The sequence below is a fragment of the Cibotium barometz genome, chromosome 5 (assembly GCF_041138505.1).
Source record: "Cibotium barometz isolate CiBa-2024 chromosome 5, ASM4113850v1, whole genome shotgun sequence".
NCBI classification, from domain to species: domain Eukaryota; kingdom Viridiplantae; phylum Streptophyta; class Polypodiopsida; order Cyatheales; family Cibotiaceae; genus Cibotium; species Cibotium barometz.
The window spans coordinates 27,629,318-27,651,718 of record NC_141050.1 but is presented as its reverse complement, the minus strand read 5'-3'; the positions used below and the strand labels follow the sequence as shown (position 1 = coordinate 27,651,718).

The following is a 22,401-nucleotide window of genomic DNA, read 5'->3' as shown; positions in this document are numbered from 1 at the left end:
AGTTGCCTGGAAAAAAGATGATGACTGCAGTTTGAGAGAGCTTCTTCAGAGGATGCACAAGAGAAGGCAACTTCATCTTGTAAGTGAGTTCCGGAGCAGGTAGTATCCATTCTCTTCTACTTTGTTGAAAATCCTCATTCAACATGTCAAACACATAGGAAGCATCTTCAGATGAAGGAGCTATGGGGGGCAGAGTTTCCCTTGATTATCTTTTAGGTTCAGGAGAAAGTGCTCTCTTGACATAATACTTGCTTGTTTCTGCCATCGAGACTTACACAGAAGGGAACACAGAGACCTGTAGCGAGGCGCTTGGAGGGTTGAGAGGGCAGACAGGATGGCGAAACAGCGAGAAGTTTTGAGCAAGCAGAAGTAAGGGCTGCGAATTGGCTGAAATCGTGGAGCAGATCGTCGTGCTCATAGACAAACGGAGTGCTGGATGGGACGCACACACTAACGGAGGGCTGGATGGAACGCGCACACACAAAACGGAGAGTTGCAGGGGGCTGGAACGAAACAGGAAAGAGACAAAACGGAGCTCTGAAAGGTGGCTGTTCACAGCGAGCTGGCGCAGGAGGGAGAACGAACCGTAGACTACAGTATGAACTGGTCGGGATCACCAGAAGGGCCGGCTGAGGGCTGGAATCGCCATGGCTAGAGCTCGTAACACACACACACCTGCACACACACACACACACACACACACACACACACACACACACACACACACACACACACACACACACACACACAACCTCAAGCATAGAGAAAAATCGCCATGGCTAGAGCTCGTAACACACACTTTTTTTTTTTTTGGTAAAGCTTCATGTCATTAATTACAGGTGGGAAACCTCAAAATGAGGAAAACCCACCAAAAAGACCATATACAAGGGAGACTACTAGAGTGTTCACTATGTTCAGTGTGAACATAGTTAAACATCTAAAAACAATCTGTAAAAAGAGCATACAGAGATGAGTCAATCTCATGAAGAGAGAGACAGTCATATAAAGATTGTTGAAGAGAGGAACGGAAGAATGAGTAAGCATCCAAATAAGCCCAGCAAAAACTATCCTGTTGCGAGACTGCCAGGTAGTCCATAAAGCCCAGTAGCGAACCCAATCAAAGAAGACTTTATAGGATCTAAGGGGTGAAGGGAGAAGACCGAAGATCCAAAAGTATTTCCCAAAGGGTGCCTGTCGGAAGCGGGCTCTCAAACGTGCAGCAATTCGATCCAATAAAGTCCTTGTCAGAGGACAACTCCACAAAAGATGAAAGACTGGCTCTTGAGAAGCACCACAACTATGACAAGTTGAAGGTGCCAAAAGTCACCTAGCCAAGAAAAGGCCGACTGGCAAGACTCCAATCAAGCATCTCCATAAAAAAAGTCTACTTTTCAAAGGAAGACTGCATTTCCAAAGAGAATGAAGCCGCTGTTTCCACCAACCCTGACTTTTATGAAGATGCCAAATCTGATTTGCATGTTCTTGAACCCAAGAGGCAGGCAACAAGAGATGATATATCGAACGAACCGAAAGTTTAGCCATTGATAAAGGGCCTCGTGCAGGTTGTTCTCTTCTAAGGCTCCAATCAGCCAAACGATCAGAACGATCCAAATCTGCAATTGGTTCAAAAGGAGCAAGAAGCTCTCGAATAAGCTGTCAGATTGATCTATAATGCATCCCCAGACCAAATTTTCTGGCGGCGCTCGTAATACACACACACACACACACACACACACACACACGCATGCATGCACGCACTCTCTCTCTTTGGGTAAAAGCACACTATTTCTTTACTGTATAAAGAGAAGAGCCCCCAAGATGAGGGCACTTCTTATAAAATGTACAACTAAAAGCAGTGGAAAAACAAGTCCATATGCAATTGGTCTAGCTGCGTAGTTGAACATAGTCATATAAAGATTGACGAAATGATCGATGAAAGTAGTAATACTTGTCAATTTGAGGCGACCGGAAAACCAGTCGATTGCGACCAATCCAGATTGTTCAAAGAGCCCAAAATCTTGTCCATGCAAAGAAAGGAGCTTTGTTTGTCACGTTCCTTGCTAATCTGCCAAAGATCCAAAAGTTTCTCAAAAAACATATGCTCGGAAATCTTGCAGTTAAACACGCTGATAGGCGATGTAAGAATTCCTTGGTATCTGTGCAATTCCCTAACATGTGGAATAGTCTCATTCAAGCACGAGCACCGTACGCATTTAGCAGTAGCATTTTTTCTTTTTGCCAAATATGTGCCAACGAGGAGTGCTCTTGCAATAGGAGTAGCCTCTGTTTGAGGCATAGTAGCTTTGAAACGTGTTTCAGACTTTACGAAACGGACCGAAGCGTTCCGTTTATTGAAACCCTTTTTTTATCAAAAAAATTTTCCCCCAAAAAAATTGTCTTATCGTTGTGACGATTTTCCGTCTTGTGGCACACGTTTCGAGGCACTCCTTTTGCATTTGTGCGCATATGTCCCGACTCTTGTTGTTTTGTACGGTGTACCTTGTTTTGGCCGACTGTGAAGCTTCTGGGTCACGGGTGAATGTGTAAGCCTACCTTGAGTTAGGGTATTTTTATCTTCTTTTTGCATATGCTTCTGTACTATATAGGTTGTTGTAGCCTACTGCCTGTTGTAGTGTTCAGCCCTTTTTTTTTTGGCATATTATTCTATAGGTTTCACTGTGGAGCCTGTGCAGCTATAGCCTATGGCCCCATAAATACTATTGCTGTACCGTGTTGGCAATAGTTATTAGGGTGTAAAATCAGGCCTTCTTTCCTACAACTAAAATGGCGTTTTTTCCCCATAACCTATGCAAGGTCTCTGGCTGTAGGTAATAGGGTATTTCTCTTGCAACTTTGCAAGATGCCTCGCACACAGGATCCCTTGTGGAGCAATGTCACATGGGAGAGCAAGTATGTAGGCTCAACCTCAGGAAAATGGAGGTGCAATTTTTGTGCAGAGGTGCATCCTGGCAGCATTACACGGTTGAAGGCACACTTGACACATACAAAGGGCCATGGGGTGGGACTTTGTAAGGCCGTACCAAGACACATTTATGAAAGCCTTAAGGCTTGGGTGTTTTCTTCTAGAGAGATGAATATGGGTGTTGTTTTCTAGCATTGAATCATTGTTTACATTGAATAATAATGAATCCAATGTGTTTTTTCATGAGTCATGTTTTTCAAGTAATGTGCTTGCAAAAATAGGCTAAGGCCTAAACACTTATTTCTTGTGTGTGTGTGTGTGTGTGTGTGTGTGTGTGTCTATATGTATATGTGTGTATATATATATATATATATATATATATATATATATATATATATATATATATATATATATATATATATATATATATATATATATATATATATATATTTCGGTTTCCATAAAAAAAGCAGTGAATGCGAGAATCTTGCAATAAATTGCAAGCGCTAGGAGAATCCTGGCCTTGACTATGTAGCTCGAATCCCTGGCTGTCGAAAGAAAAGCGGTGCACCAATCACCGGGAGAAGAGGAAGGTACTCCTTCCTAAGGCCTGGGAAGCAAATTGTCACTGGGAAGCCCGAAACGCTAGCCAATGGGTCAGACGTAGGATCGAAGCCGTGTTGCCACCATGCAAAGAAGGCTTGCGCCGTACGCAGTGCGAGGGGACTCAGTTGCATGACTCGGTTTGACGTCGATGGCGAGTTGAACTCCACTTGGGTGAATATCAGTGATCTTTGCAGGTTCGCCAATGAGGTTGGCTTGAAAGAGATCCTTGAGCTGTCCACGCATAGGGCAACTACCAACAATTTTGCAGACCAGGGTGGAGGCCTCAAGTGAGGCAACAGTTGTGGCAAGAACCTGTAGATCCGCTCCTGAGATGGAAATGTAAGCGACGACGGCTTCGGTTGGTATGGCAGAGTGGCTGCCATGGAGTCCTGAGGGTGAAGACTAGACTAAACCGAAGCTTGCCGAGTAAAATTGAAAACCCCAGAAGCCAGGAAGCAGCAAACTGCACGGGAGGGGAGAGGAGAGGGGCGGGGAAACGAAAAGAAAAAGGAAAGAAAAAAAGGGGGGCGGGGGGGGGGGGGGGGGGGGGGGAAGAGGTGCACAAGGCGCAAAGAGGGGGGCGGGCAGAGGGGTGAAAACAGGTGGAGGGGCAGCGAGAGATGCGCAACGACAGGGGGCGGGCAGCAGATCGAGGAGGGGGGGGGAGGCGCAGGCAATGGGGGGACCATCGGGAACGAGCTCACGACGATTGTGATTTGGTTAACTTACAAAAGAAAAAAAAAGTCTTGTTAGCAAATTCATGCAGGTTATGTTCTTCAAAAAACATGATATCAAGATGCATCTTATGTACATATTCCCAAACAAGTCTCCATTTGTCAGAGGAACACAAACCTTGTACATTCTATGATACACATTTTATAGGTGCATTCATCATGATGAACATGAGAAAAGAGATGGTTAAGTAACCATCATATCTATATCACCTTGCAAAGCCCGAATGCCACCTTGCGCAGAGGAAGGATTAGACCAATGACGGAGTTGTAAGTAATGTGGCTGTATAATCTTTTTGGCATTATGGGTTTGCTAGCGGTCCTTATCAAAAGTAGGTTTGCATACATCTATAGGAGCTTTGTGCTTAGAAGACATGTTTTTTTGCACTGCTACTTGTGCCTGTTGGGGCGCTAATTGTGGCTGCAGAGCGCCTTTTCCTCTAGTGTGAACCGTGGAGGAGAAGAGAGAAAGAGAAAAAGGGAAGAGGAAGAGGAGGCAAGGAGGAGGAGTGAAGGAGCGAAAAGGAGTCAGGTTGCTCGAGCACCACTTCATAAAAACCACAGGATAGAGAGAGAGGAAAAACCAAACTTGAAATTTGGGCGAAACTGTCGTACTAGAGAGGTTTCAAGGTTTTTAAAAACCGTTTTGAAGTTTCGAGGTTTCGAGGTTTCGAAAGCTAGCCGTATTAGCGGACATGCAAATTTCACATTGTGAAGTTTTCGTCTGAGTTGCGGCTAGTTGATATTGCGCTTATTCTTTCTATATTTAACGGTGCATTTGCCCTATCAACTACTTATTTGCTGAACTAATTCTTTCTATTTGCTACTTCCCTTAGTGCTAGGCTTCATTATGGTTGAGTCTGCCCTGCATCTCCGGAGGTTTGACAAAAACTCAGTATGAAGGGCTTTGTGTGAATATATGCTCTTATGTTTGTGGAGTGCGTGTGTGAGAGCATATCTTGATACAGAGTTCTGCACCCACTATTGGGCACTGATGACGTTAGTGGGGATGTAGTATCTAGTCTATACTATGCATAATGGAGTTGATAGTTGTATAGTCTTGTAGATTGACTACAATGAGTATATAACATGCACGTTCCTAAAAGGTGAATTTGGGCATGTTTCTAGATTCATCTCCTAGATTCATCTAGGTATATATAGAAACATGTTTTTTTGTTACTATGATCATAAAGAAACTGCGCACCAAGATCCTCATGTCTGGGCTTCTTGGAATCCGTGACATGAACAGATTTTTCATGCCTTCTTTCATATTAGATTACCTATTCCTGCTGTCTCATGGTGTCAAGAAGAAAACCAGCCGCATCCATAACTGATAGAGAGCACTTGAAGAAGATGCTCGCGACAAAAAGAGATGAAGCTGAAGATCTGCGAACTAACAATTCACAGAAAACAGAAGTTGAACAATACTCTCGCCGATCTCTCACACACACACACACACTTTTTTTTGTAAAACTAGTTGAAATTGCATTATATCATAAATGTACATAAGGGTTTGACATCAGGAGGATGTCCAAACCCTAGAACTTAAAAACAGCAGTAAAAAAGTTCTATGCAAGATCAGGGCAGTGCTCAAGAAAAGAGCCTATGCCCTATCCATCAGAAACAGTAAAAGAAAAGCTGAACACAAGAAACATCCAAATCTCCCTCATGCACGGCATCATATAAGGACTGCCGCAACGAGGCTCGGAAGAACTCATAAGGGTGCTGAAGGGGTGAATTCAGATATGTATGATTTCGCTGTAGCCAGAGGGTCCATAAGGCCCAGTATCTGATCCAATGGAAGAGAATACTGTGACAAAGAAGCTGATAAGGTGCCAAACATCCAGAAAGACTTGTAGAACCTGTGTGCAGGAAATCTGAGAGATAAAAAATAGGAGATCTTGTCCAGAAGGTTTCTGGAATATGAACAAGACCACAATAAATGCGGAACACTCTCAGTAGTATGATGACATCTTGGACAAATAGGAGAGGCAATCCTTCTTTGAGCCAATTTCACTCCCACTGGAAAAATACCAACAATGCATCTCCAGAGAAAGAGTCTCTGTTTCAATGGCATTTTCAACTTCCATATCAATGTCAGTTTTGCTTTCCACCAAGCTAAAGACTTATCCAGATGCCAAAGAGAATTAGCATGCTGAGCAATCCATGGAGGAGGTAATATCAATCGATAAGTCTGTATAGAAGTCAATAGATGCAAAGATTGAGAGGATAATCTTGAACCTGAAGACTGAAGATGCCAATCTTGAAGCCTGTCTCTTACATCCAATGTTGGAATCGGAATGAAAGGATGTAAGAGATCTGCAATAGCTTTCCATATAGATCTATGATGCATCCCAAGATTGTATTGTTGGCATGCTGCCGGAAAAGAAAGAATTTGCCCCATAGTATCCACTACGTTGTCAATGAACCGGATGCCCAATTTCATAAGATTGTAAGCTCTGATTGGTTGTTGTACAGCAAGGGGAGAGTAAAAAACAGCACTCCAATGTATGCTTTCCATTCGAAGCGAGGAAGCTATAGAAGCAGGATGGGGAGACCAATTGATGCGAGAGAGCACTTTCTTCCAATCCTGAATCAAGGAAGTAGAAAATAGACAACCAGGGATTTTACCTTGAAATTTGCCAAGCACTACTTCCGATGGATCAACCAACCAGCGACCATAAGCATTTGTGCGCATCCGACCACACAGAATTGCCAACATGATAAACCAAGGCTGCTCTTGTTGAAAAAAGGTTTTGAGCATAGTGATCTTTCTTGCCAGCACATGAAATTTGATGTTTATAATATTCAAACCACCATGCATTTCTGGCGAGCAAAGCAGGTCCATTTTGAGCAACCTTAAAGCTTTTTTATGAAGCTTAGTTTTCCAAAAAATCTCCATGGCTTGAGACATAAAAGAAGAAAGATCTCGAGATGACCAATGTAAGAGAGGAAGGTAGAATTGGACATAAGCCAAAACAATGGACTGAACAATTCGAAGCCGTACATGTAATGGCCAAGTGGAGATCTTCCAATATTCTAATTTGTCCTTAATTTTGTTTAGCGCCCAAGATATTTGTTGCTTATTTCTGATTTTCCAGCCAATGGGATAGCCCAAGTGTCTTACTATGTTTTCCGGATAAATAATCTGGCCGGGCCACAGGATAGCATGCCAGTCACAATGCTTGAGAGGTAAGAGTTTTGATTTTTGAAAATTAATTTTTAAACCAGCTGCCAACCCAAAATCTGAAAGAGTATCCATCAATAGACGAAGCTCCAAAGGACTGTTCTTTGGCATGAAGAATGAATCATCTGCATAAGCCTGTGCAATGAAAGGCCGTGAACCAGAAATCTGAAGCCCCTCTAACTGTCTAGTATCAACCAGATGATCCATGTAAAGAAGCAAAGGATGCGAAGCAATAGCATAGAACAGAGCACTGAGAGGGCATCCCTGTCGAATTGATCGTTCTAGAGTCCAAGACTCAGTCAAATGTTTCCCTATAAAGCATTGAGCAGTGGAATCTGAGTAAAGCCAATATATGACATTAACTAGCTTTGGCCCAAAACCAAGTTTAGACATGATTTGAGAAACATAATCCCACTGCACCGTATCAAATGCCTTTGCCACATCCACCTGCATGACCAAGACATCTTGAGCAGAGTATTTTGCATATTCCATTGCAATGAGAGTATTGGAGATATTATCATGTATATGCCTTCTTGGAACAAAACCATATTGTCTGGGATGAAGTCCATCGTGAAGGATATCCTTTATCCGGTGTACCAACATTTTAGCAATAAGTTTATATATAACAGGCATCAAAGTGATAGGCCTCCAGTCATCCATTGTTTCACACAGAGGTTTTTTGGGCAGAAGCTTAACCAGACCATGCTTCCAAGCTGAGGGAAGATGTTGATGCTGCCAGGCTACATTAACGAGCTTCAAGATTGGACCCTTCAATTCAGCCCAGAAGGCTACAAAAAATTCAACTGTCAAACCATCATAACCTGGGGATTTATGTTTACCCAAATGCTTGAGGGCTTCATCCAATTCAATATCTGAAAAGGACATTTCCAGCATTGAAGCTTTTTGCAAAGAAACAATAGGAGAAACAAGCTCAATAAATCTGCTCTGAGCCAATGCAGCCTGAGATGTAGAAGAAGATGGTAGAGAAAAAAGAAGCCGAAAATGATCCAGACATTGTTTTTCTAGCTGAGATAAAGTCTGGGTCCAAAGACCATCCGATTTCCTGACTCTCATGGTAGATAGACTTTGTCTGTACGTGTGTAAGTTTCGAAAGAAAGATTTCGAGGAGCAGCCCTTATCTAGCATAGGTTTAACTCTAGCCCTTGTCTGCCATTTGGAAAGCTTGCGTTTATCATTAGCATCAATTATGGAAGAAGCACAAGACAATGAATTCTGTTCAGAAGCAAAAAGAGACCTTTGATGGCTAATCTGTACCAAGGACTGCTTGTATGATTTTGCCCACTGGATATGCTGTCTGGTTTCTGCCATGTACCATCTTCCATATTCCTTAATGACATTTTGAATACGATGTACAAAGGAGTTCCAAGCAAAATCCAGATCCTCCTGAGCATGAGATAACAATGGCTTAGAAGCCAATCTGATCATTTGCTGGAATTTTTCATGAGAAAGATATAATTGATTAACCTGCAAGTGTCTGACTAAAGAGAGCTGAATGTCGTCCAGAGGCATACCAAAAGGAAGGTCGAGCCAAAGTGGAGTATGATCAGATAGTTGTTGAGAATAATCAGTCCACATTTGACATGTATAATCATCATATTGCTGAGCATGAATAAGATACCATCTATCAAGCCTGGCCCAATATTCTGTAAAAGCATTATGATGATATGTGAATCCCAAAACCGAAGGGTGAGTTGCTGTCCATAAATCTGCAGTATGAAGAGAAGAAGTCATGTTTCCATTGTTGGATTTCAGAGGGCAGCATATGGGATTTATGTGTGGTATTGTCCTTCCAGTGAGGGGAATTATTAAAATCACCACAAAGTAGAGCATTTGAAGACCAAGGATATTGGTTAATGGAGTCCCACATTCGAGCTCTGGAAGCTGAAATTTGAGAGGCATACAAGGAGCCTATTTCAAAAATCTCTCCATTGATCATGCATTGGATAATCATCCATCGACCACAAGGATCATTAAATGCTACACAGGGCTGCAGATCATGTCTGGCTAAAATGCACAGCCCAGAGAATTGTCCAGATCTTGCATAAAATATATCATAGCCTGAAAAGAACCCATGCTGGCCAGCAAAAGAATGCTGATTATGCTCTTGCAGACACACAACATCAGGATGAGTATTGTTTATATAATGCCATAGGAGCCTCCATTTATGCTGATTGTAGAGGCCCTGTATATTATAAGAAAAACATTTAAGAGAAGTACGCATGAAAATATGTACAAGAGATGAGCAGTCCTCAAAGAGAAAGGGAGGCATCAAGCCTCTGCCATTGCCACAGGGTCTTGCTGACCCTCGAAATCCAATTCCCTGACTAAATCATCTTCTTCACAAAGTGGAATACCCTTCTTAACTGCATTGACCCATGCTTTTGAGATGGGGCTGTCCGAAGAGGTAGAAGGTTGACCATGAGATGGAGCAGAAGCATCCCAATTGCGAGATTGGAGAGGTCTTTGTTTGAGAGGCACCGTCTTCTTTGCATTCTGCCAACCCTCGTGAGAAGATGAATTATTTTCCACTAGCTTGCTTTTTCCTTTATCCTTGTTTTGGGCTAAATTGGCTTGGTTCCCTGTAGGAACTGAAGGCTTTGCTCCTTTAGCTTCAATCTTTTCCACATAAGTCTTTTGACCTCCTTTATTAGATGGCGGAGGAATGGTAGCTGGAGGAGGCGGATGAAGGATTGAGGGACACTCCGAAGCTAGATGCCCGAACTTGTGACAAGAGAAACAAGCTCCAGCAAAAATGCCCCATTTCAAAGTGAAATATTTCTTTCCCAAATTAACACCCTCAATCTCAACTGCAATAGAAGAGGGGGTTGGTCTATCAGTATCCCATAAGATGCAAAAACGATTTTTGTTACCTGTGGGACGAGGGGGACAGATCACTTGTCCCAATGTCATCGCTAAGCCTGGAAGCTCTGTTCTCATGTAATCTGGGAAATCAACGACTTCAACCCATACAGGGCAGTGATGTTTGATGAGATTCTGATAATCCTTATTAGGAGACCAGGGCATGATGTGCACCATTTGACAACCAAAAAATAAAGGGGACATTTCCAGCATCTTTTTGTTTTGTCAATGCATCCAAGAGATGAACTTCATAAAATCCTCTGGAGGCAAAATAGACTCCTTCTACATAACATCCACCTAGGAGAGAATTCACCCATTGTCCCACATCATTAGCCGAGGGTATTTTACCTGGAAAAAAGATGATGACTGCAGTTTGAGAGAGCTTCTTCAGAGGATGCACAAGAGAAGGCAACTTCATCTTGTAAGTGAGTTCTGGAGCAGGTAGTATCCATTCTCTTCTACTTTGTTGAAAATCTTCATTCAACATGTCAAACACATAGGAAGCATCTTCAGATGAAGGAGCTATGGGGGGCAGAGATTCCCTTGATTGTCTTTTAGGTTCAGGAGAAAGAGCTCTCTTGACATAATACTTGCTTGATTCTGCCATCGAGACTATTCGATTCAGCAGGAAGACACAGATCAGGAAAAAAAGGGGGGACAGCACTATTGGAATGCAATCTTACAAGGAGGGGAAAAACAGAGACCTGAAGCGACTTATACAGAAGGGAAAAATTAGACCTGAAGCGAGGCACAGACACACACGCACACACACACACACACTCCTACACACGCAGACACGTCGCAGAAGAGAGGAAGATAGGGCAGATAGACAATGAGAATACACTGTTTCTATGCGCTCAGAAGGGACCCTCAGATTGTGGCGAAGAGGGCTGCAGGCCCGACACAGACCAGGAAGCAGGTGCGCCTTACCAGACGTGCTCACACACAAGGGGCGAGCAGGTCGAGCAGACCAGCATGCGAGCAGGTCGAAGGAGCTAGGCGAGCAGGTCGCGACGTTCGAGAGCCCACACACACACACACACGCACACACGAACTACACACACACACACACACACACACACACACACACACACACACACACACACACACACACACACACACACACAGCAGCCATAGAAAGCAAAGATGGAAGCTATGAAACAAGAAGAGACATCGAGAAGCAAAAAGAAAGGAGCAGAGCAGCAGGCGAACAAGACACACGCATGGAAAGAAGGAGAAGACACATACAACAGATGCACAGGTGAGGCAAAACGAATTAGGAGTTGAGTAGCAAGCGACTTAGCAAACACGTCCACACACACAAGGGGCGAGCAGGTCGAAACAGATGGCACACACACACACACACACACACACACACACACACACACACACGTATGTGTATGTGTATATATATTACCAATGGGAAACCTCATCGCGAGGTGAAAACCCACAAACAAAACATCATGATACAACCGAGGTCCCTATATAGGGCCCAAGCCCCATGGAATTGATTGCCTAGAAGCAGTCAAAGAAGGCCATGTATTGCTGGTCGTTCATTTGATGCAAGTTTTGGCAGTCATGTAGAGACTGTCTCAACAAGGGTTGGAAGTAGGTGTATTGATCTAGAGGAATGTGTCCAAAATGCATTTGATTTCTATTTTGCCGTATTGTCCACAATGCTCAAAAAGTAGTCCATGCAAAGAATACTTCGAAGTTGGTATATCGTTGTGGGATCCGAGCGAAAAGCTAGAATGTCTTTTGAAAATGAGCTCTCGGGAATCGCGTGCAAAGATACCCAGAGAGTCTGTCCAAGAGTGCATGAGAGAAATCACAATACCATAGCACATGAGGCATTGTCTCATCGTGTAGCATGCAATGGTGACATCTTGCCATAGCGATGTGCCTCTTTTCCAAAAATACACCGACAGGCAGAACTCCCACAATACATCTCCAACACACACACACATAACTTTTTTTTTTTGGGGTGAAATCCGTTGTTTCATTATAATTAAAATGTACATGCATGGCTGTCCTAGAGTGGGACAACCGATATCAAAAAGCTAAAAACAGTGATAAAACACTTCCAGCCGAGGCAAGGAAAGTTGTCCAAGGAAATGAGCATCTTGAAGAGACTGAAGCAAATTTGTGTCTCTCTCTCTCTCACACACACACACACACATATTCATTCATTTTGTGTGTGTGACACAAATTTGCATATGCATGCGCACATTTTTTTTTTTGGGGTGAAAAGCTATGTTCTATTGCTTCACTGCACAAAGAAAGAGGTCCTCAAAAAATTCTTAAAGAGCAGTTACAAAGGTAAAAAACATGTAAAGACAAAGCCAATTTGCCATCATCAATCCGATCCAGATGGATGCTGTCAAACAAAGACTGATGCAAGGATTGGCGCAAGGAGTGATAGTGTGTAATCCTTACGGAATGAAAAACCAATTGATTTCTTGCATGCCATATTGTCCACAAAGCCCAATATCTAGTCCAGATTAGAGAGGGCTGTGCATGATCCAATCTAGAAGGCCACCTACAAAAGTTGAAGAGAATGTGAAATTTGTCAAAGAAAACTTTTGGTCTGCGGACAAGACCAAAGAAGACGCATCACTGTTTCCTTTATGCAACGACAAGAAGGGCATTTCCCAGCAGGTATGAGTCTGTTTTCAAGAAATTCTCTTGTTGGGAGCACTCCCAACAAGCATTGTCATAAAAACAATCTAGATTTGAGTGGCAATTTACTACGCCATATTTTCTTTAGGTGTTGTTTTCACCAATGGGTTGTCTTAGCATAGTGGTTGAGTACTTTAGGTATGGTGCGGTACAGTACAGTATGCGTATGAGTACGCATTGGGATGAGTACTTTAAGTACGTTCACTTTTTTTTTAAAAAATGTGTTTAAAAAACACATTATAAATCATTTATAATTTAGCAACATTGGTACACAAAGATGCACAAAAAACAATTGAAATGCAAACATGTATGCTATATAAATGTCAAATGAGCTGTCAAATGAGCTGCACTGCATACAACATGAAGGATTGCCCTGCTGAAGCTGAAATCCTACTACATACTACATACTACATACTACAAAGTACAAACGCCAATAGCCATATGGCCGGCCCTCACTCATCATCATCCAAGCCTGAAGATGAGGATGATGAGTAGTCTCCATCTGTGAGGAGATTCCCATCAGAATCATATAGTGGATCCCGCTCCCCCACATCACTAGGTATCTCCTCAACAATGGCAGAGGTCCCAGGTATCTCCTTTGGAAGAGTCTACATCTGGTGCTCTGGACCACCTCTACTGATCGCTCTGGCGGCTCTCCCTCTGGCATGTGCACCACGAGTATACACCTTGGTGCCTTTAGAGGTGGAAGGACGATTATGTTGAGTTGAAGAAGTAAGGGAGCCGGTAGTGAGAGCTCGAGTGACTCGTCTATCAATGGTCTCGAGCTCTCTGTGAAGTTGTCTATATATCTCCTCCTGCTCATCACGCACTATGTCGCTCTCCTCAGCATGTTGCTGGCTGCGGCGCTCGAACTCCTCAACATCAACCTATGGAGCATGTATTCACTAGTAGATATTAGTGACTAATCACTTTAAGCTTACTATGAACTTTGAAGTGCATCAGGATTCAGTATGTCGTAAATCACGTACCTGTTTTGGTCTATCCATCTTTCGAAGATTTCGAATTAGTTGAAGGTTGGCTCTGCAAAACACCAACCTCTCTAGTTGAGCTGTGCTCAACTGGTTTCGGATCTTCGTGTGAATAAGAGAGTAAGAACTCCAGTTTCTCTCACAGGCTCCAGAGGAACAATCCTTAAATCCACGAAGATTCGAGTCTTAGTTATAACAAATCTTAAAGCCTAGGTCCTTAAAGACTCCAAAGCCGAATAATTTATCAATAATCAATATGTATTTACTATTTTGTATTATTACCTGGGATAATAGCCGAAGTCAAGGACTATTAGTTGAGGTTGTGGTATCCATGTGTCTCCCACTAATCAAGAGGCATCTTACACACCTCTGGCAGCATAGAAACACTGCGAGTATAGAATTCTCCAAGGTTATTAGAGTATCCTATCATCTCTCGACGATCAATGTGTACCAGTTGCTCATCGGTCAGTACATGACTCATGTATTGATCTCTCATGGATAGACGTGTCGTGTCCATGAAAATATCTGCACTCTTGTAGAGAGGATGCAATAGTGTTGCCATACCATGAATTGGACGATGCATCCAATCCCATCTCCTCTCTACAAGGCGCATAATCTCATCCATCTTGTGAATGTCAACAACCATAAGTACATACTACGAACTTCGAAGAGTAATTTATAAATACTAAATATTAAATAGACATTGCAATTTACAATTCAATATTTAGTACTCACCTGGCTCTGGAGATGAGTGTGCATGCTGCAAGCTCTCTCTTCATCTTGTGGAAAAGATGATAGAGTATTCCCATGGTAGACCTCTCCATATCTGTGACACGCAAGAGGATGAAGAGGGGTTTCAATACTATGGTGATACCATGTGCTTTTGGCCAAAACTCCTCATCTAGCACTTTTCTTTGGATGGTCCTTGTGGCTTCATGATTTGCATTATGCATTTGCTTGCAAAGTGCACCAACCACGGATCGGCGAAGAGCATCTCGAACATCATACAAACGCTCCAAGACCAAATACATATAAGCAAATCTGGTCTTGGAGGGTCATATGATATCTTTCGCACTATGAGAGCGAAAAATAGCCAATGCCTGGTGTTTCTTTCTAAAGAAAGAAGCTATGCGTGTAGCATCCTCGATGATGGGCTTCACCCAACTCAACCTCCCAATATCCTCCATAAGAAGATCCAAGGAGTATGCAGCACAAGGAGTCCACACAATGCTTGGAAACTCTTCCTCAATCAGCTCACCCATCCTCTTGCAGTTAGAGGCATTGTCTGTTACCACTTGCACCACATTCTCTACCCCCACCTCCACAATAGCTTGACGAATGTGGTGGTAGATAAAATGAGCTGTGATCCGTTCCCTTGCCTTGCTTGCATCAACTGCACGCAAAAAGTAGGTGCCAAGACATGAAGAGACCAAGATATTTATTATGTGGCGCTGTCTCGTGTCACTCCAACCATCTGAAATGATGGTGCAACCAAACTTCTTCCAACCTTCTTTGATAGGTTGGAGAGAAGTCTCAATCCTCTCCTTCTCTTCCTCCAACATGGTGGTCCTTATCTTATTGTACTCTAAACTTGTCCACCCATCCACATTGCCTACAATTGCAACAGCGGCAATCATCCTCTTCCATTGGTTTGTGCGTAGCACATTGAAAGAGATATAATACTCAATGAGAGTGCGCTCTATCTCAATCTCAGCCCTCGTTGCCTCTCCTTGATCCATGACATGGAGTGCAAGGAGAAATGCCCAATAGGTGCAGAAGAAGCAGGCACTTCCTCATCCTCAGAAATCCTAGCCCTCTTTTTGCTAGGTGTTGCATCTGTAGGCAAAGGATCCAACAACACATTATCATCAATGATAATGCTACGAATCTCTCTGCCATGTGGAAACTCCTTGGTATTCTCCCTTATAATAGCATCAACCATTTCCTGTGAAATACTAGGGCATCCACCAATTCCCTTGCTCCCCAACTTTGACATGTGGCGGATGACCCGCGTGATCGAGCTAGATTGCTGCAAGTTACAATAACGGCATTTCCAATGACGAGTGCCTGAACTTGCTGATGATGTGCTATTAAGTATGATGGTGTGTGCAGCCCAGTAAGGATTTGGTGCCTTGGCATCTTGGACAAGCTGCAATTTAAAAAAATCAACATTAGAAGCCACATTAGTGGCTGAATTTCTGAAAATAGAGGAATTCGGGAATGAAGATTGAAAAAAAATACATTAAAAAGGGATTGTTCAAGGGGCTGAATTTCTGAAAATAGAGGGAATGATTGGAAAAAATACAAAATTAATAGAGGACTGAAAATAGGCTGAAAATAGAGTTTGTGTGTCACCAATGATCATTCATGATTCATGAGAGAGAGAGAGAGAGAGAGAGAGAGAGAGAGGCAATGGGCAGGCACCTTGAAGCTGTACAACAGTAGATGGATGGGCGCACAGGTCACACGGGTCATGATGCAGGTACGGTGCACAAGTACGAAAACATGATGGGCGGCGTAGGTACGGGCAGCTCAAAACACGAGAGATTTAAAAAAAGGGTACGGAACCCTAGGCGATGCGAACCGGATTCAATAAAAAAAAGTACAAGTCGACTTGTTCCGTACGACGTACGGATCCGTACTGTACGGACTTAATCTTTCCGTACCAGTACGGAATGCAACTATGTGTCTTAGTAAGGAGCCAAATCTTATTAACTTGATCGACAAACCAAGGCGCATGAATAATCAACCTGTAGATCTATTCACCATCCGGAACAACTGTAAGAGGAGTAAAAGGCTGCAATTGTTCTTGTAACATGCGCCATAATGTTTTGTAGTGCATACCCAATTGCCAACGGCTTTGAGCTCGAGGAAAGGACATAACATTTCCTTCAGCATCAACATCTTGGCAAACCTGAATGCCTTTTGTAGAAAGAAAATAAGCTCACCGAGGGGAACGAACAGCCAAAGGAGCAGGGAATGCATGGCCCCAAAAGATACTTTCTTGTCTCAAAGTATTGCTAGTCTTAGGAGGTCTACTTGACCACTGAATATATTGCAGAATAAGCTTCAAGTCTGCAAGGAGATGAGGGACATAAAGACATCAAGAAATCTTACCCTCCACATAGCCAAATAAAAGTTCCCAGTGAGTTAGCTGCCATATGCCAAATGCATCTGTGTTCACATTAAAGTAGAGAGCTGCAATCATAAGCGTCCAGGGTTGTTGCTGCACGAGAAAAGTCGGAAGTAGAGTGGCTTTGTGTGTCAAAACATGATAATGGATATCCAAAATGTTAAGGCCTCCATGCATTTTCGGTGAGCATATGAACTCATACTTAAGGAGATGCAAGGCCTTCTTATAATGAGAATTTTACCAAAAGATCTCAATGCTGTTTGTCATAGAACAAGAGATTTGGTTTTTAGACCATGCCAAAAGAGAAAAAACTGAATCTGTAGTATCACGAAGCATGCACACACATGCATTTGTGCATGCACAAACACATTGGTTTCTATATTAAAAGGTTTTGTTATGCAAATTTTGGTAGACAATCTGGCTCACATGCCCCAAAGGCCAAAATTAGTGTTCTCTCAAGTGCAACTGGTTTCAGCTTTCGGTCTGACGAACGTGCAAAGATACGAAAAGAGGTATTTTATCTTCTTTCCATTTCCTCATGGCTTTTCAATATTTGTTCATTGATAAATCAATTTCTGCAACCATGCTGTAATGAATTTCTGAGTTTGTAAGATTTTTCCTTCAAGACAGTTCTATTCCAAATTACAAGAGAAGTTCAATGCTAAGGAAGACGTGAAGACACAAATGCAAGCAAAGACACAGGTGGACTCTTAGATTCCTTTATTCTGAGCCTGTCATGTACACAGACATATGTATCAACATAAATACAGACTCACAAGTGCATGTGTGTGCACACACAAGCGATGATGACCAGGTTTGAACTCACGCTCCCTTCTGGGCAGCATGGTATTATAGCCACTTGGGCAAGGGCCTGCTGACTTGACACTTAGATTTGTCTGCATCTCTTTTCCATATCTTAAAAACTATGCCCCATTACAAGGCATGCTGCCGAAGCCTTTTCTCAAAACCTAACTAGGTTAAGTGCTTTTCTTTCCCAGAAAGAAGATGAAGAAGCTATTAAAGTGCTCCGACAAAGCTTGACATTTAAGGCGTCTCCTATGCCCAGCTTTTATCGGGAGGGTCCTCCACCTAAAGGTGAATTGAAGAAGGTTGGTGCTCACCTGGATCCTTGTAACATCATGTATTGAAGATTTTTAAGTTCGAGAGCCTGCATTGCTGTCAAGATCATAGCTACACTACATGTGCAGATCCCGACTACACGAGCCAAATCACCTAAATTCAACTCACGAAGCAACCGTGCCAGTTCAGAAACTGAGTCAATTGGGATGTGCAGGTCCCCTGGGTGTGAGGTTGAGCATAGCAGCAGTGATTGCCTCCAAAATCCAGTGGAGGGAAGTGCTGTTGATCTGTTGGGTGAAAACAAAGATGGGAACATGAAGAAACCTGTTATGCATTCTATGTCACAGCTCCCTATGGCTTCCATGTCTACTGCCAAGAACAATGATTCTGAGTCACCTTTTCCTAATGAGGGAATGGATCATGGTGCTGGGGAAGAGAATGAGGGGGTTAGTATGGCTCCTGTTACAGAAAGTCAGCAGATGATCAGCAATGCAGAACGCAAAGTGAGTTGCAGTGAGAGAATGAAGGCAAAAGATCCCCCCAAGAGAGCAGTTGCCAAAGCAACTTCTGAAAGGCATAATCGAGCTAAAGGCAATGGCAATAGTAATGTACTGAAAAGTCGTGCTAACACTGGCTCATGTGTATCTTCTTCAACCTGTAACAAGATGAAGCCTAAGGTCCAGCCTTTGCCATACGATATGAGCGAGGATTTATCTCTGAAAACAAACAAGAGTACAAAGAAGGAACGCTTGAGGGCTTTGACACCCTATTTCCGTAAGCGTGAAAGCATCGGGAATGCGAGACAGCCAGCAGCAGCCAATCAAGATGTTGCTGTCCGTATGGATGCAGATGCCACAGTGGGCATATGATACACTCAAGCTTCTGTGCTCCACCTCGTCAAAAGTCTGAGCCGACACATTAAGTTCATTGAATGTGGCATGGTCTTTTCAGTCATTATTACGGAAGCACAGTAAATCAGCGAGACCCTGCATTATACCTATAGCCTGGCAAAATATAGTAGATCAGCAAGAGCTGACACTAAACCTTGTATGGCCATCAAGATGGCAAGCTTTGTGTAGTGCAGTCAAACAGTAGCACCAATTAGATCAAAGAAAGGCTTTGACAGTTGCTTTGAGTGCAAAACCTCTATCTCAAATCTTTTATGGTTTTGATCTCCATGATAATTCGAACAATTATATGGAAACGGCAGCTAGCTATAGATACATTTGCATTAGACCTTCAAATGATGGCAAGCTATCTATGCCTTCAGGTTAAATATTTTTATCTGGATGGTTGTACAGGAACGTGCTATCGAAAGAACTGGCTAATACAAAAGACGACATCCTGAAGAGTTTAGGAGTGACTGCTGCTTTTTTCATGATGCTTTCTTTATATAAGCTTTTGCATTGTCAAGACTGTGTGAGCGTGTGTGTGTGGGATTTGTTAAAGTGGCTTTTTGGGGGTTTTGAACTCATGACCTTCTGGACTAACCAACTTCTTTGGAGTTGTCTTGAATGATATGTTTCTTTCCTATTCTAAGGAATGTGTACAAGATAATACAAATTTTTCCTTTTAATGCGTTTCATAGAAAAAGGTTTGAATTTTGCCTCATCTGTAATCCATGTGCTCTCTGATGCCATAAACAAGATCGATCCACTTATACAAGGGCCTTCACACATAGCTCCACACTGGTGTGGGTCATTCAAACGGTTAGTTGAGGACGGCCAATCTTGCCGAAGTCCCTCCTGTGCAAAGAGGATCAGATTATACCGAGGCTGCATAATAGTTGGCTCAAAAATAACGTGGGCACTGACTGCATGTGCCCTTTTAGTTTTTAGGATAGAATGCATGATTGCAATACCACAAAAGCTTTTAGCATTCCAATTCATTTTAAAGGGACTTGCTCACTGCTTTTCCTTCTTTGAGGCCCTAGCATGTCTTGCAGATACTTCTTTATGGGGTTTCAATACATGTAAAACCCTAGCATACTTCTTTATGGGGTTTCAATTCTTGTAAAACCCTAGCATGTCTTGCACTTCTGTCTGGGGTTTCAATGCATGTAAAACGTGCACCCTGTATGTGCAGGATTTAAAAACATTCAAAGGTATGGATTCTCTGATTAATTGTACGGTCTCTTCTAATTTTTGGAATCAATGCATACATACCTTATGCTCCAATGTATGCATTTGTTTGTTCCACATGTACCTTTTCCAAGACAGTGAGATTCCCCAGAATTTGTAAGGTCATTGAGTGGCTGAGTGCATTATTAGGCATGGAGAACTGCCTGAAATATGTTCCTTCATTGTAGCGTAGGAGGTTGTTAAGCTTATGCTGATCTTCTTAATAATCTATAATAAGCCTGTTTTTTGATTACCCTTTTCCAAACATGCTTGCAAAGGATAGTGGTCTTTGTGCGTTGTCATTGACCTTCTTCAAGGCCATACATACCCTAAGCTTTCCATTTTTTTAAGGCTCATTGAAAATGGATGAATGCCCATCCGCATGCTTATCTCGTAAATGAGTGCATCACTTAAGGTGGTAATCCAAACATTTCTGTGAATTTCTAAGCAAAGAAGTTCTTGAACTCCTTAAAGAAGGAGAGTTACTAATTTTGTCTTTACTTTGGGTTTGGGATTCTCAATATCAATGTCTACCTCCTTGACCTGTGCGTTATTTGGGGTTCTCAAAAGTTTGAAACATTATGGCATCCATCGAGATGGTTTGAGAACTTCTTGAGGGGGTGTTCTTCAGCGATAGCTACTCCCGTTCCTCTAGTGGAGCTTCATCTTAAGATAAGGCAATTTAGTACCCTTTTCACAAAGTTAATGGTGATGCTTATTGAGACAAACAATGAATTTGGGGCTTGGAGGACCATGGCGGCTCTCCTGTTTCTTGGGATGTTCCTTAGCTTACGTCTGCATTTAATTAGCACATTTCTTCCCAACACTCCTCACTCAATTTAGATCCGAAGGAGTCTTGCATTCTTAGTAGGGGAGCACTTTGTTGAGTGCCGGTTATTTATTAGGACAAAGGTTGAGTGAGTCTGAGGACGTATGGGTTAACGCGGTATAGTCAATTGGATTATCATTTATGGGGATTGAAGGCCAGGTTGGTTTGGGAAAGTATGGGTCAATACACTACAGTTGACTAGATTGGCATTTCCAATAATTAGTCTAGAATGAGTGTGCATCATAGGGTTTCTCTCTTGCCATGCCTTCTGTTGCACTAATTAGGATTTTTCCATTTGTACTGTGAGAAATTAGGGTTTCACCTTCCTGAAGTATGTCTGAATGGATTCATACTTATGTGTTCTACTGAAGCTATAAACAATAAAAGTTTTGTTTAAGTTTTTTGGTTTATTGAAACTTAGTCTTTTTAACTAGGCTCATGCTTATAAGACTCACACCTATTAGCTTACGTCTCTAGACTCACGTCTATTAGCTCTCACATCTTGTAGGCTCACGCCTTGTGGACTCATGGCTCACGTCTGGTTGGGCTCACATATTTTTTTATGAAATACGCTCACGATTTTTTATTTTTATAAAATAGACCCTACTTGGGTAAGTATTCCAAGTAGTGCATGGGGCTCTGGGACTATGTGAGAGAAGAATTATACTTAATGCTTCAATAATTATAAAGGGTACAGATTTTTCTTAAAGTTTGTTACTAGTAAAATCTTTTTCATGACATGAGCAGGTATGTCCTTACAAGTCTTTAAGGCAGTTTTAATTGGTTGGTACAATATTAGGTATATCTATCTCTAGACTCGTCTTTAGGTTGACAAATATAGACTCATGCCTCTAGACTCTCATCTCTAGGCTCACATCTGTAGACTCATGCCTCCAGACTCATGGATTAGGTCTTTAGACTCGACAGCTCACATATCTAGATTCATGTCTGTTAGAATCACATTTACTTTTCATGGAATTGTGGGCTCACGATGTCTCATGCTTTAGCCTAGTTTTGGAGATTTTGGAGAATTTTTGAACTTGATGGGGAGTGATAAAGTTTCCTCATCCCAATCAATGGTTTTTTTCAGTTGATTGAGTTTTAAAAAAATTGATTTTTGGTTGCTTTTAGATGCTCCTAAGCTACTAATTCCAACAACGCATAAACATTTATGAGATGCATGAACAAAAATCAAATTCTCCACTCTAATCCACACCCAACCAAAATAGCCAAATATTTTCAAG

General features: G+C 42.3%; 1 protein-coding gene across 4 annotated transcripts in view; it reads left to right on the top strand.

Moving 5' to 3' along the window:
• LOC147638310 (uncharacterized) overlaps positions 1-19,621 on the top strand; it is a 71,437-nt gene extending 51,816 nt beyond the window's left edge. For all 4 annotated transcript variants that reach the window (XM_086798241.1, XM_086798239.1, XM_086798240.1 and 1 more), the window contains 4 exons: positions 17,541-17,640; positions 17,759-17,830; positions 18,127-18,237; positions 18,337-19,621. In XM_086798241.1, the coding sequence (XP_086654367.1) occupies positions 17,541-17,640; positions 17,759-17,830; positions 18,127-18,237; positions 18,337-19,077 (1,024 nt within the window). In that variant the 3' untranslated portion in view covers positions 19,078-19,621. The remainder of the gene's footprint in view (positions 1-17,540; positions 17,641-17,758; positions 17,831-18,126; positions 18,238-18,336) is intronic.
• The last annotated feature ends 2,780 nt before the right edge of the window (positions 19,622-22,401 follow it).